A 16,891-nucleotide genomic window follows, 5' to 3' on the forward strand; every position below is an offset into this window, starting at 1 on the left:
CTTGCCTTCCTCCCCAACTTTGTCCCCAAACCCAGTAACGCTAATAATGTAACAGACACAGACACTGGCTGACATATTAATGAGGTTTAGAAATGCTCACTTATTCTCCTCTCTCATCTCCCAAAATGAAGATAACCAACTCCTTGAGATCATTTTGGTTCCTTTGTTCTTGTTCCCAACACCCTACATACAAATCTAACTATGCCACCAACTCTGCTAACTTAAGGCATCATCTCATTATGAGCTTTCTGTAAACACATTACTATAAACTGCTTCTCTAGTGAGGAACAGGATAATAATAATGCCTTGCTGGCAACGAATCAATAACCAGCTACTAATCCCAGCCTTCATGACTTATTGTGATCTACTAGCAAACACATCTGGGCTTACCAATCTCTCTACTTCTGAAGCACTATATTCTTGTCAACTTTCAATTTTTGAATTCTCATTTATTGTTTTATCTACTAAGAAAAGCACCTTTCAACTTCCCTCTCTGTTAATGGCTTCCCCCACCCATCCCCAAGGTTCTGCTGTTTCAACACATCTTTACAATACGGCCTCACCTCTGACCCCATCAGCTCCTATTGTTCTTCTTAGAAATGCAATGTCTGCTATAAATTCTTATGAACCCAAACTTTTCTACTTAATATTCTTCTTAAAGTCAAAGATTTTGAAAGTATAATCCATATATAATTATAATTACAATCCAAACAAGTAACTGATTCCAAAGTTATGCTGATAGTAAAAGTAATACACAGCTAAGCAAAAAGGAAGAGAAGGAACCTGTCCCAAAGCATTGCCTAGAACACATCTGAATCAAGATGATCACAAGTATAGCAAATATTAAGCGTGCAAAGAAAGCTATGACACAATTACTGGTACTGCAAATATACTGGTCTGAAGAAAGAATGCTAACACCACTTGAGACGTTTATGGAATACATAAACATGGAAAGGAGATATCTAAGGTGTAAGACAGGCGGAGAGAGGAAGGAAAGGAGAGCTACAGGACTGACTCTGGACACTGGACAGAACTAGTTACAGTCAGCCAGCAGGAAGATTTCAAATTCTAAGCTCCCAAATCTACAGATTAGGGTAGAAAGGTAAATACACACACTGATGAACAGAGGTTTTTGGGTTACGAATCACACCTTCTCCTCTGCCTGACCCACGACTGCATGCAAGCTCTTATAAACCATATCTGACTGTGGGGAAGCTGCAGAATCCCAAGGATACTTATTGCTATAAATGTAAATGCTGCTCCAATGTCAGCATCTTATAGTTAACCAGACAAGATGAATGAAGTGAATAAATCAAGTTGTCTTAATGAAGCAGTGCTGACCACTTCAGTTGAAAACTCCATTCTTCTAACCTCCATGCCTTTACCTCACGGCAACTGCTCTGACCTGGTTCAATAACACACTTCCAATAAGTGTTTTACTACATTCCCATCAATGACTCTCATGGGGGACTCCTGGAGGGTGCTGACATACTCTTCATGTCATATTTCTTGATCAAACAACTGTCACAACACTACTTTCCTTACTCACAAGCACTCTCCTGAGTACAGTATCAGTCTATGGTTGTTTAACAGGTGACAGGATCAGAGTCTGGATGCATTAGCAAGTATAGAATCTAAACATTTTATACTGAGTCGGGCACCTACATACACATGGTGCACAGAAATTTACACAGGTGTACACACACACACACAGAGAGAGAGAGAGAGAGAGAGAGAGAGAGAGAGAGAGAGAGAGAGAGAGAGAGAGAGAGAGAGATCTTTAAAACAAAACAAGACCAGACATGGTGGTGCCTCCCAGAACTCAGAAAGCAGAGGCAAGTGGATCTCTTTAATTTCAAAGTCAGCCTGGTCTACAGAGCAATTTCTAAGGCAACATAAAGAAATACTGTCTCAAATCTAAAACCAAAACAACAACAAAAAGACTGGAACTGAAAAAAAAAAATGGTTCAGTGTTTGGGAACGTATGCTCCTTTTACAGAGGACCTGGGTTTGATTCCAATGTCACAGTGGCTCAAACTGCTTATAAGTACAGTTGGAACTCCATGGGTACTAGACATACATGTGGCACAAAGACATACATGTAGGAAAAAATACTCAAAAGTATAAAATATAAACAAATTCAAAATGTTTTTAAGGCTTTTATTAACAAAGACGTTATTACTTACAATACTTTTGTTTTTATATATTAAGATAAAACTTTACTTCATTTTGAATTTTGATAAAGTAAATATTAAATGTAACCAACACAGGAAAAACTCTTCCAAGTCCTGAGTTTAAGAGTGTGAGGAGTGTCCCACACCGAACTGACAGCTGATTTAGACACATCTCAGTCATGTTCTTTCCTCCTCCTCCATCCACTCTCGCCACAGAAATGCACGTCCCCATCACAATAAAGGCACTCGTGGAAATGCTGCACACACGTGTGGGTGAGCAGACATACCTGTGCTTCCTAGTTCTGTCGGCTGAGATCACCAAGAAGGAATGACACTCACTGCAGCCAGCACCCAGAACTTAGTTTCTATTTATCCTTATCCAATTATAACAAACCAATGACTAGTTAGGAAATAGCTGATTCCACATCTAGGACAGGAAAAAACAGAGCATGTGGTGAAAACTACAGCACCGTGCTGCCAGAAACTCAAGTGCATGAAAAAGGGTCAGAATATGGCAAAAGGAGCTACATGAGGGGAAAAATCCCTCAAGGCTCAGCCTGGAACCACATGAGTGAACAAACAGGCAATGGCTGTGCTGGATCATAATCCTACTGAAATGATAAACACGGTGTGTCATGTATCTCTTCAAAGATAATTTGACAATTACAACAAGAGTCATTAACTTACAGTGGGGAAACCTGGCAAACACCACCTTCAATGATGAACTTTCAAGCCACACATGGCCCCTGTTGGATTCCCTAAAGGGGATACAAGATCACGACTGTGACACTGTCAAAAATGCAGAGCTTTGGGCTCCACAAGCCAGGTTCTGTCTGAGCACTAAGGATACTGTGAATTGGAGTGGTGGGTAGGGAATACATAGTCTCTAGACTCTTACAGTATTGCAGTTATAAAGTAACTCCAAGGTTAAGTTTTAACCCCATTGGAAAACAAAACTAAGGCCCAAAAAGATTAAGTCTTGCTTAAAAGTGCATTATTTAAAAAAGAATGTAAAAATTTACATCTAAGTCTTCTATATCCAGGGACACTAAGACCTTAATTCCTATTTTCTGTGGATTATTTCTCATACCCTTGTTGCCAATAAGGAACTTGAGTCAGGTCTCTCACTCCCGTGCTATAGTCCGGGACCAAGACCTCCAGTGCACTCAACAACTCACACCAGCAGTGCCTGTCTGTGCAGGGCCGGAATGCAACTGGGCCTCTCAACAACCCTTCACAGAAGGGACAGCCCACAAGGCACCCTCTCTCTCTGAGATTTATAGGGAGTCAATGGTTGCTGGGGGAGGGAAGAAGCATTTCTTTAGTGGTACAGCACCAGTAAGCCACCCTTTACCCATGCGGTCTAAACAATCCTCACTAAACTGATAAGCTCACAAGCCTCAACATACTCATGCACTCACGCGTGAGGGGGAGAAAAGTAAAAGAAAGAAAAGAGCAGCTGATAGCCGTACTCAAGAGATTCATGAAGCTGCTCATTAGTTCAGTCATTTCCGCAGCTGTCCACTGGTACAGTAATAGCTACTTCCTACCAGAAAAAAGCAAATAATGTTACAAAAAGAATACTTTTAAAACCTAAGGTACCGGGGGCTGGGGCTGGAGAGATGGCTCAGTGGTTAAGAGCACTGGCTGCTCTTCCAGAGGTCATGAGTTCAATTCCCAGCAACCACATGTGGTTCACAACCATCTGTAATGAGATCTGGTGCCCCCTTCTGGCATGGGCATACATGGAGGCAGAATGGTGTATACACAATAAATAAATAAATAAATCTTAAAAATAAAAAATCCTAAGGTACCAAATAAACATATCTGCCAGCACATATTGCAGGTGTGTGGCTGCTTAGTCATGCAGAGGGCTACTAACTGCTACAAAATAGCTTCATTTATACGTCTCGCTAGCTATAATTTAATAATACAGCTAAAAGCTCATTAATCTTTCCTTTCATTTAAACGCCTTTCAGGGCTAGATAGATGGCTCAGCTTAAGAGCACTGATCGTTCTTTCAGAGAACCAGGGTTCAATCCCCCCCACATGGCAGCTCATAACTATCTATAACTTCAGTTATAGCGGGGGAGGAGGGAGGATCCAAAACCCTCTCAGGCTTCTGTAAACACAAAGCATACATGTGGTACACAGACATGCATGCAGGCAAAGCATGTATGTACAAATATGTTAAACCTGAGCTTAAGTCTAGAATCCACAAGAAGACAAGGGAGAACTGCCTCCCACAAAGTTGTCCTCTGACCTCCACATGTGCCATGGCACACATCCTCACCCCAAATAACAATAAACAAAGTTAAAGAAAAATTATATATCCACATACATATATATGTGCATCAGAGGACAGGAATATTTACAGACACAAACATACACATATATACTCCCATCTACCAATTCTCTTTTACTTTTCTTCTCTAGCCTATGAGAACATCTGCTACCTTCTCACGATCATATGTGAGCACAGAAATGTACTTTAAAACTCTTCTGCTATGTTATTTATAGAGATATTAAGTTGGAATTTTCAAATACCACTACAAAAACTCAATTCATTGCTTTTTTGTGTGAGAATTATAGTTTAACCAATATATTACCAAAACCTAAAGAAATCCATGCTGAAGAAATCAAAAACATTACAATGTTCACATAACATCACAATATTACTTATAATAATAAAAACTACAAAATCTAATACTCAATAATAAACTAAAGGTATTAAACAGTTATTAGAAATATCACATTTGATTAACATGAATGACAAAAAACATACATGGTAAAAGTTAAGTGGTAAACAGAAGTAAGTATGAAAAGACATTTTTACAACTTTTTGCAAATACAGAAACATTGCCCAAACACACAAACACCTACACAGGAAAACAACAACAAAAAGAAATTCTAAAAAGCTATCTAAGAAACATACTAGTGGTTATTCTAGGATAGTAAGATTACAGCAGCCATTTTATGTTCTTTATGGTTGAAAACTTTTAGTATTTTCTCAGTAAGTATGAATTACTTTCCTATCCTAAAATGACATCAACTCCACTCTAGTGTAAGTCTTTAATTAGAAGAAAGACTCCCCAGTAACAGTAATACATGACTGCAATCCTCATACTTGGGAGGTGGAGACAAGAGAAGGCTTCAAGGTCATTCCCAGCTACACAGTGATTTTGGGGCCAACCTACAAGATACCCTGGACATAACAAAAGAGTAAGTAAGTAAGACAGAAAGGGAGGAGAAGAAAAGGAGTGAACGAAGGGTAGAAGGGAGGAAGGAGACAGAGAGACATGAAGGAAGGAAAACACTTTGTATTAGTCACATATTACCTTACAATACCCCAACTGTGCAATCAATGAGAAACCGAAAAAATCTCTCTGGCTTAGTTTTCAAAAACTAAATAGCAATCAGAAAGTTTTTTTTGATTCTCACATCACCTACAAAACCTCAAGCAGTAACACAAGTGTCACTAAACACAACAAGGACCAGTGAAAGGAAAACTGGATCCTATTTCACTCCACTAAACAACTAAAATGCCTACAGTTGAAATCTAGTACATGACAAGACCAGATACCAAGAATATGGAGCAATTTTTATTAATTGCCAAACCAATCACAAACTCTGGCAGTAAGCAGGACACTTGCCAACTACTGAACTGTGTGCTGAGGAAACAGCCAGAAGCAATGAGTACAAATATGCATGAAAACTCAAAGCAGCAGCTCTCAGGATGGTCAGTATCTAGAAACGGGCCTATCGTTTGGGGGGCAGCACTGGGGGGGAGATGTGCTGACGATGGAAACTATCCCTTCTGCTGTCTGGCTGAACCATCTATACTGAGCACACCTACAGCCACCCTAGAAACAGTCTAATTGTCTACAATACTAGAATGAACAATAAATTCAGGACTGAAAATAACCTACTAAAAGGATGAGATGGTTATATTTCATAAGCAACAAACAAACCCAGATTACACAGTATATATGGTTCTATTTATATTTAATTCAAACTCAAGAACGCTAACAGATCACAATGACAGCATCAGGGTAATAGAAATAGGGGGTGGCATGTCTCAGGGTCACTAGTGATGTTCTATGCCTTGTCTAGGCACACGGGAGTTACTATTGATTAAATTTATGAACCTAACAATTTATCCAATTTTCTTTTTGCCTTTTCAAGTTTTTATTTTTATAGTTTTTTTATATTAAAAAGAAAAGCTAACAATTACCACCAATTACATAGGACTAGAGTAGGACCAGAATAATGAATGAATCACTTCAGCCTGGGAAGCAGACACTCTCAATAATATTAATGTTATGATACAAGGTCATTCAAGTATTTTACATTTTTTGTCCTGTTGAATGTGATATCCTAGCACATAGTAAAGACAATATATGAGCATAAGGTGGAACCTTCTCTGAAAAGCCCATGACGAGTTTTCCTCTCCTGTGAGAACTGGGCTGAGAGTTCTCTTCTGCCTCTGCCATCACCACAGCTGGAGGAGAGGGTGGGGCTGGGAAGAATCAGGGGCCCTTTAACAAGAGAGGTATTCTGGGGCTTCCATCCAAAGGACCAGGTAACCCAAGCCTCCGGTCCACTCCACCATTAGCCTTGTCTTCACACCCTTTCCCTTGCGTCCAGGCTTTGCAAGCAGTTTATACGTTCCTTTGTAAATGTCGTCATGAAGGGAGTGGGAAAGAGCAACAGAACAAAAACATTTAACAATCTGACATGGGGCTCAGCACCTCTGTCTGAACCCAGGGTCCAGGCTGGAGCCGGGCCACGAAGCCTTCTCTTCAAGTAGCACATTGTTCTGAGGCTCAGAGGGCGGACACAATCTGTCCCTTGCTGGGCCCAGGCCAATGACCAACCCTGTACAGGCAGAGAATGAAGGAGGTTCAGTTTGGCAGGCTGCCTCTATCTCAGGTCTTGGATCCCATGGGGATGGTGATGGGGAAGTGGCTTGCTCTGGTGGCCCGTGCCACTCCTGGAATACTTCCAATTTTCTTTATGAATGTTCTGATCTAATAAATACATGTGCATGTATTAAAGAATCTAAATGTGTATAGATACATGCACAAGCATTCCTTTTATCATTAATTCACTCAAACAGACCTAGCAGTAAGATAAAAGTAAAACATAGCATACCATTTAATTGGCTATTAAAATAAACAAGGCAGTTTTATATGCAATGACATGAAAATCTATACAAAATATCATTAAATAAGCACAATTTCAAATGTGATGATGGAACTCTTATTTATATAATATCTCTAAAGCATACTATATAGAAATAAATATATCAACATTTGTCTACAAATTTAAAAATTTCTAGGATACCAACATAGTAATCTCTTTATAATCAGAATAGGTTAAAGACAGAAACAAGGAATCCCCTGCTATCCATCCAGGCAGGATGGCAGGCAGGCAGGCAGGCATGTGTGTGCGCACACACACACACAAACACATATACACACACACTGTGTGTGTGTGTTTCTAGAGATTGAACACTGGCACACACTGTGTGTGCGTACATGATGTGGTTTGTTTCTGAAGATTAAACCCCAACCAGGACCTTGCTTATCCTAGGTAAATGCTCTGTAACTGAGTTATATAAAAGCCTAAAGAACTTTTACCTTTTTTGTGTGTTATTATTCTTGTCATAGTATTTTAATATCTCTAATAACTACCTGGTCATTTTATAAAATACAAGTACAATAAACACCTCTGATACTCTAGCCCTGACCTAAACGAAATCCAACTTAGAAATTCTCATAAAGCCATCCAGAGAAATCTATTAATAATTTACATCCGCCTATGCAAAGGGATCGTGAGTTGGGTCAAATTCATTTAGGAACAGAGGAAAACAGTGAAAAGCAGAATACGTTGGGTTTGCTCACTACAAATCAAGCATTCCTAATCCAAAACTACAAAATATTCCAAATTCCAAAATCTCTATCAGAGTGCTGACATGATGCCCAAGTGGAACCTTGCGATCTTGGCTTCCTGTATAAGACTGCATCAAAACACAAACTAAAACACTGCATAACTGCACGTTATCTACAGGCTCTGTGTACTAAGGTGTATGTGAGACAAAACTGGCTCTCCTGCTTTTACCTGGGCCCCATCACCAAAATCTTATTCATATGTAAATCCAAAATACTACTCACAGATAAAGTAGCTCAACCTGTAAAAGTTGTTACTCTAATCCATCCACTTACCAACTGAACTGAGATGGGCGTGTCTTAGTTTGAGACCGGCCCAAAACTATATACATATTGAGTTCTGGGCCAGTCAAGACTACTATAATCCAGTCACAATATATAAATTAATAAAAAGAACTGACATCAGTAATTATAAACAATAACATAATTCTCATCAAAGACTATGAAGGTTCATTCAGCCATGTTTTCTCAGTTTATGAACTAATTCCTGTCAAGTAAGACTTCTAAGGACTTGAAGCACAGGAGTAAATAAGAACAGCCTAGAGCTGACAAGTTTGCTATACCCTATTCTAAGCAACAGGAGACTACTAATTCAAATGCCTCTAAAAATTATACCCAGGCTATGCTGAAGTTAGAAAGTATATGAATGTTAAAAATACACATCCTCTTAAAACACAGCCCTAACAAAAGCCAAGAATCAACAGCTCACAAACATAACAAATTACTACTGACTCTCCTAAATGAATCTGAAGAAGATATGCAATAGTAATTAAGAACAGACTATAACTTACAAATGACTTTGAAAAAGTATACAATATAATTATAATCGCCTATGCCATCTTCCTTAATGATAGGATTTCAGAAAAATTTATAACTCCAAAGCAAAACAGAAAAACAGTAAGAACTCAAAGCAAAACAGTAAGAACTCCAATGGCCAAATATATTTTGAGTTTCCAGGCCTATTAAAAACTGGTTCAAAGAAACAAAGCACACTGAAGTATAGCTACAATTCTATCATGCTCCTCTACAGCACAGAAACTCGTGACTTAAACTGAGAAGCTGCAGCAGGTACAAACACCCACCCATCTCCAAGCCTGCCGGCTGAAGTGAGTCCCTGAGCGCACAGTGGAAGGAAAGAACTGACTCCTGAAAGCTGTCTCTGACCTTCACACGTGAGCTTTAAAAGATGTTTAAAGAGTATCACATAAATGCTCAAGTAAATCTTCAAGGGCTTATATACAGCTGAAATATTTTCTGTATGCCCCTCTGTGACAAGAACATGTATTTTCAGAGAACTCCCAAATTATAAAATCTTTTCACTAAAGTGATACAATCCAATGATTTATGAGAAGACAAATATTGTCCGTTATAATTTGCTCCCATTTTGAGCACGCATGCATGCATGCACACACAACCTTTCCTGTTAAAACTGCTTATCATCAAAATGGAAAAGAAAAGAAAACAAACGTTTACAAGTTCTCAAATCTTCTTTGATGAAGACAGTAAGAATGAGAAGGTAAGCGAAATCTTTCTTAATTTTCTAAGATGAACTTGCTTTTGGTTGCAAAGCTTCTAACACAGCACTGTCTACTGAGACAGACGAAGAGATGAAAATTAGCCTGCATGGACGCTGCCCAACAGACACCAAATAGCTGACAAGTGTCCCCCAGTGAGACTACGGAAGTGAAGTTTTTTTTTTTAAATATTTATTTATTTATTATGTATACAATATTCTGTCTGTGTGTATGCCTGAAGGCCAGAAGAGGGCGCCAGACCTCTTTACAAATGGTTGTGAGCCACCATGTGGTTGCTGGGAATTGAACTCAGGACCTTTGGAAGAGCAGGCAATGCTCTTAACCACTGAGCCATCTCTCCAGCCCCTCCTTTTTTTTTTATTTTTTATTTTTTTTTTTAATTTTTTATTTATTTATTTATTTTTTTTGCGGAAGTGAAGTTTTAACTTAAATGTGCATATCAGAGAACAAATGTCCAATGAATAAGCTACACAGTAAAAAGTTAATCCCTAATCATTGACAGTAGAAAACAAAATAAATCTTAAGAACAAAGTTGTCACAAATAAGAACCTTTAGCTATAACTTTCAATAGACACTAGAGAGAATTTCTACGCGTGCAGAATCTAAAGTCATTAACAGCTTGAGAAAACCCAATTGTTAATTCTAAACTAGCCAGAGGTAATATGAAATGGGGTTCTTTGTGATCTCCAAGTGTGTGAACAAAGGAAAGAAGAAAACCATGCTCAATGTCATTTTTTTTTTGTTTGTTTTTGTTTTTGTTTTGTTTTTCGAGACAGGGTTTCTCTGTGGTTTTGGAGCCTGTCCTGGAACTAGCTCTTGTAGACCAGGCTGGTCTCGAACTCACAGAGATCCACCTGCCTCTGCCTCCCAAGTGCTGGGATTAAAGGCATGCGCCACCACCGCCCGGCTTTCAATGTCATTTTTTAAAACACATTCTTAAAAGAATGTTGAGAGCAGCCTGTTACTCTAAGTCTACACACGCTGAGAAACAGGATCATACTGCTCTAGGTGAAACTCTCAAACTCTCAATGAAAAACAAGACATACTTAAAGCCCAAACCCTATTCCTTGCCACCAACAGCAGTATGTGTCTAAGAAGAGAAAAAATTCCTCTTGTCTATTTACATCCCAGTATGAAACAATGCTACATAAATCCTAAATTCTGACCATCTGTTAAATAGAATGACCAATTTTTAAGTTTCACTTAAGAGAAGAGACAGCTCAGTCTGAGTAGCCATACAAATAGAGTATCAAGCAGACATTTGGATAGAATAAGGAGTTGAGAAAAGTTCCAACGTGCTAATAAGGAGGGAAAACCTTCACAATCCTGTAAGCGATAGCCTATGAAAAACACAGACACAGCAAAATGTTAGGAGTGGTCATGGGTAGGTGATGGCCTATGAACATGGAAGGACAGTCATTCTGTAGACAGAAACACCTATATTCACACAAAACCCAGGTACTTATGTCCATAACAGATTTTACATACTAGCTGAAACAACTAACCACACTGTCTTTCAATAAGAGAATGCTGACCTATGACCTAACAACAATGGATTACAAATAACAGCTCTGATTCATTTATATGTCAAGTGAAAAACTCAGTCTAAAAAGTCACATTGTTGCTTTCATTAATAAAATATACTCAAAACCACCAAATTATAAAGTGGAAACCAGATTTGAAGTAGGCAGAGAGCTAGGAAGGGGGCAGGAATTGATTATAAATGTTTAACTTTTTGTCTCTTCCCCTTTCTACTCTTTTCTATCACCTACCCAAGAGCTTCTCAGTCCCCAAGCTGTTAGGGTACTGCATGGGAAGCCTACCCAATGCAAAATGCCAAAGCAGGGCTTGGGGTATGGAGGTCAATGCAGGTCAAGGGTAGTATTTGCCTAGTAGGCTTGAGGTGCCAGATACAATGGTCAGGAAGCAAACACATTTCTTAAAAGATGTTTTTCAAGATGTTAGAGCCCAGGCAGCGCAAAAGGTTCTCCAGAAAGGAAGCTCAGGCGAACGTGTTGGCTGGCAAAGAAGTGGAATATGCAGTGTAACTGAGAACTGACAGGCAACCCTAACAGGATCACAGAATACAGAATCAGCGGGAGAAGCAACTGCAGTTCTTTATCCTTGTTTGTAATCAACTAAAAATTGATACTTTAAACAATACTATTTGTTACAGCATCCAAACAAAATATGTTCAATTACACAACACTGGAAACCATAGACAATGCTGGGGTGATTGCCGGGCGGTGGTGGCGCACGCCTTTAATCCCAGCACTCGGGAGGCAGAGGCAGGCGGATCTCTGGGAGTTCGAGGCCAGCCTGGTCTACAAGAGCTAGTTCCAGGACGGGCACCAAAGCTACAGAGAAATCCTGTCTCGAAAAACCAAAAAAAACCAAAAAAAAAAAAAAGAAAGAAAAAGAAAACCTAAAAACCTGCAGAGGTATACTCTCTGATGAGTTAAAATGTTGATTATAATCAAACCAATACCTAGAATCAAACATGATCCACAATAAAAACCCAGCTAGCTCTGAACTCAGACTGAGTCTACACACGGAATACAAGGACAATAACAAAACTGGAGATATTATTCTAGCTGATTTCAAATTTTACCAAATTTCAATAGAGTTGAAAAGTGATTCTGACTTAAAGATAGACACTAAGTCAGTCAAATAGAATCAAAACTCAAGAGAAGACATACATAAATGCAGAAAAAGAGAAGTGCAATAAATACATTTAATAGTAGCTTTATTAAAATGAAAAAGCACACACAAGGAACAGTAAGATCATGGATTTCAGATATTAAAGCAATAAAACATTAATCAACAAGGAAAAAGAATGAAGTACAAATATTCAGTCAACACAGATATAAACTAGTAATATGCTTCACCAAAGCAGCCAGACATGAGAGCTACATAGAATTCAACTGCATAAAATTTCCAAGAAAGACAACAATAAATTAAGACAGAAAAAAAAAAATTATGGAGGTAAATGACTGGGAAGAATTACAAAGCAACCATCTAGAATAATGAAAACATTCTATATTTTGATGGGTTGTGGGTTACATATAGGCAGCTGTCTGAACTGAGATAAAGACAGAAGTTTTTCAATTTAAAACTTTCTTCAATTAAAAACAAAATTCATCTTCACTCAAAACCCTGGGTTGCCTCCTATAGCCCAGGTATCTAGAACATAAAATTTGGGACTAGAAAGGGGGTTAAAAATGCATACTGATCTTGCAGAAAAGCAGAGCTCAGTTCCCAGCACCCTGCTTACAACTGCCTGTAAACTCCAGCTCCAGGAAAGACACCTCGAGCCTCCATATGCACATATCCATCCACACACAAAAATACACATATACCCTTATATGGGGACGCACACCTTTAATCCCAGCACTTGGGAAGCAGAGGCAGCGGATTTCTGTGAGTTAAGGTCATCCTGGTCTACAGAGTGAGTTCTAGGAGAGCCAGAGTTACAAAACAGAGAGACCCTATTTCAAAAAAAGAAAGACACATATACATAATCAAAAAAATGAAAAAAATTTAAACTCATAATATTTAAAGGCAAGACCTACAAAATAAGCCTTAAAGGATAACAAAAATCTTACAAGCAAAGAAATGCAAAGTAAGTTGGCCATAATAAAATCATACAAAGAGAAAATTTTCAAAAGCTAAAACGTCAACAAGAATATCACAGGCATAAATATACCATGTACAAAAGAAACAGAAAATGTCATAGTAGACCTGGTGAACTAATGCAGTCTGATTTCCTAAAAATCTAACGGGAGAGTGTAGTAACCTTCTGAGAAAGAAGCGGGTGCATTTTAGCTGTTTGGCAAGGAGGAGTCAAAGAAGTCATTTTACTAAGAAGTTCTATCTCATTTGGAAAGATAACTACAGAAAATAAAAGACAAAGTGGGTTCAGGCTAACAGCCTGTCCAATGAAAGTTACTGCAGTCTATAGACTACTGGATACAACCAATAGTATAATGTATACTGTCTCAAGGCAGATCACAATCTGTCCACAAAAGACGCCTTAACAGAGCAATCAAATAGTATTTACTCTTCAACAAGAAGTAAAACTAGAAATCAGATTAACAGCAAAATATATATATATATATCCCTCCATCAAATACTTGGAAATTAAACTATGTACTTGTAAATAATACACAGTTCAAAACAATCAAAGATATAAGGAATGAGAATCTAAGTATAAATTCAATATCAAAATCTGTGTGTGACAGAAAGGCACTTAGAGGGAAATTATAGAGGGTGTGTCAGGCAGGGTGGAAGCACCTAGAATCAACACCTAATTAATTCAAAGGAAGAACAGGGCCAGTTAGATGGCTCTACCAGTAAAGGCACTGCTGCCATGCTTGATGACCTAAGTTCAATCCCCAGGTCCCACAGAGTGAAAAGGAAAGAGAAATTCCTACAAGTTGTCCCCTGCAGTCCATGCATGTGTGCATGCTTGCTCGCACCCACACCAGAGGACTTGTCAGCAGGGCCCTCTTCCCTTCTCTAGTTCCTACAGTGACCCACATTCACATGCACAGGCACACAGATGGACACATGATCAAAAATAAAATAAATTTAAAAAACAAACAGAAAAAACAATGAAATAAAAAAGTTTCTTAAAGTTATCAACACAATTAGAAGCCCCTTCTGGAGGGAGGTTACACAGAGCAGTACTCACCAGCCAGGGTCAGTTTCACAAGACAAGGAAGCTCTGGAGAGCTGCTGCACAACACTGCAAATACAGTTTAGCACTACTCAGCTGTAAACGTCAGAACACGCCTACGCCAGGCTGGGGAAAACTGCTATCACACAGGAAAGAAGCAACCACGTGTGCATAAAAAGTGCAACAAAAGAAAACTGGAAAACATGCGGAACTGACCAGTTTCTTGAAACAAACTGCCAGGACTCATAAAAGAAATAGATGAGCTAAATAGGGCTGCATGTATAAAAGAGAATTTGTCAAAGGTTTCAAAGTCTTCCAAAATAGAAAGCACATAAGGGGGATATGAATCAACTCACTCCTCTTTCCCAGCAGACAGGAACAGGGACAGTTTCTAACTCATTCTGAGGTTTCCAATACCAAACATCAAAACTAAACAATGACATCAGAGGCAAAAAAAAAAAAAAAAAAAAAATGTAGAACACTCTTTCTCATAAATTGGAAATAAAGTATTATCAAAGCAAATCTAATAATGTATACTAGAATTCATTAAAGACATGTGACTCAACACTCAAAACACCAATTCATGTAATCCACTATAAGGGCCTGCGGTTGAGTAGGTACAAGCTGTGCACATATGTACAGCTGTCAGTGGTTACCCAGTTATTCACACTGTGTGAACACTTGGGGTACAGCAAAAATAGACAAAACTACTGCCTTCTAGAGTCTACAGTCTATCAAGGGACACACTGGACAAGTCATCACAAGTCTCCATTTCAGGGCTCAACCTAGAGTCTGTAGAAGTGGCAGGACGGTGATGAAGACGCACTATGTACACTCAAAAACAACAATGAGTTATAGCTAAAGTAAATATTCAGTCAAGATATATGATGATCCTCAAACAAAGAAAAAAAGTACAGCATTAATAATAAAGGGGAAAGATCCTCAGGTTCTAGTCCCAGAGGGGGAAGAGGTAAGACTTAGAATGTGGTTCTGGTTTTACCCATCACTAAGTAAAAATAGGGCAGATAACTGAGCATGGTGTCAGCCTGCCTATAAATGCCAGTACGAGGGGTGGTGAAAAGCTAAAGCCGAAGCAAGAGAGTTTGAGGCTAGCCTGGGCTATACAGTAAGCCTCTTTATCAAAACAAACAATTATAAATAAATACAAAGGTGGAAGAAGACAAGAAAGACACAGATGCCTAAAAATGATTTTCTTGGGGCTGGGAGAAATTCCAGCACTCAGGAAGTAAAGGCAGGAAAATGTCAGAAAGTTTAAGAATGGCCTGGTCCACACAGCAAATTCCAGGCTATCCTAGGCGATATAGTGGCAGTCTGCCACAAACAAGCAAGTGAACAAATATCAATCAAACACAAACAAAAAGCCAAAGAGAGCACCTTCAGTGTCAAGCCCTAATGTCTAGTATAGGGAAGAGTATTGGGCTGATCATTTCCAAAGCCAATTCAACCAAGTGTGTACAAAGGCACAATGGGGCAGAGCAGCAAGCTCGGGAAGAGTGGCAGTGTTCTTAGTGCACATGAATCCCTGGGGTCAATCATAACAGCACACAAGAAAAAGGCAGAAATAGGATGCACAAACCCCCCAGACTGTTATCTTCCTCTAAATAGGTTTAAGGTTCAGGATCCATGCTCTTTAAGAACACAGAAGCTAGGCAGGGCAGTGGTGGCGCACACTTCTAACCCTAGCAGGTGGATCTGTGAGCTCAAGGCCAGTCTGGTCTACACAGCTAGTTCCAGGACAGCCAGGGAGGGCTACATTGAGAAATCCAGTCTCAAAAACACAAATGCTAATAAACTCAGTCTTTCAAAAGCAAGTATACACATAACCTTGACCAAAAAATAAATGTTGGAAAAGATAGATTTCTAAAATAATGACACAAAATTCTGCCTTTTAAATCTAATAGCTGTCCACGACTTACTAACAAATGATTAGCCTTTAAACTGTGTGACTTCCCATATTAACATTTCTAGTTAGAGTTCGTACTTACAGGGACGTTAAGTGCATACTGAAGTCCTTGAGGAAGGCGCTCATGAGTTTCCATCTGTTCTTCGTCATTTTTTACCGTCTCCTCGTGGACCATGAGTTCATCATGTGATATCATATCCTGTTGTCGCATTTCACTCTCTTGTAACACTTCATCTGCAGCAAGGATCTCCTGGTGAGGCAAACTTCGATCTTGGAGTACTGACTCCTGCAGTTCTCCAGACACAGCGGACTGGCCAGACACTCCACCCATCACAACCATTGCCCTGGAAGACTGCATTTCGTCTATGCCGCCACATTTAAGAAACAATCCTTCCAGTTTGTCGTCAATGTTCATGCTTAAGTATAACTGCCTAGAAAGACCAAGTTTGGCAACAAAGCATAACACATTAGTTTATATGTCTAACTTGGTAGTTTTTTAATTTCAAATTATAAAAGGTATACATACAAATAGAAAACTTTTATCCATCTAATTCATATAATTACCAAGATTGACTTGGTAGAAAGGGGCTAGAAAGTAAAACAAGTTTTCACTCTAAAATTAAAGCATA

The 16,891-nt window shown here is 38.9% G+C and overlaps 1 protein-coding gene across 4 annotated transcripts in view; it reads right to left on the reverse strand.

Annotated features, from left to right (window-relative positions):
- Znf148 (zinc finger protein 148) overlaps nucleotides 1–16,891 on the reverse strand; it is a 121,600-nt gene that overhangs the window by 48,849 nt on the left and 55,860 nt on the right. For 3 of the 4 annotated variants that reach the window (XM_057764003.1, XM_057764004.1, XM_057764005.1), the window contains one exon: nucleotides 16,345–16,693. In XM_057764003.1, the coding sequence (XP_057619986.1) occupies nucleotides 16,345–16,677 (333 nt within the window). In that variant the 5' untranslated portion in view covers nucleotides 16,678–16,693. The remainder of the gene's footprint in view (nucleotides 1–16,344; nucleotides 16,694–16,891) is intronic. The other variant, XM_057764006.1, reaches the window with a different exon arrangement.

This window comes from Chionomys nivalis, chromosome 3 (genome assembly GCF_950005125.1).
Source record: "Chionomys nivalis chromosome 3, mChiNiv1.1, whole genome shotgun sequence".
NCBI lineage: Eukaryota > Metazoa > Chordata > Mammalia > Rodentia > Cricetidae > Chionomys > Chionomys nivalis.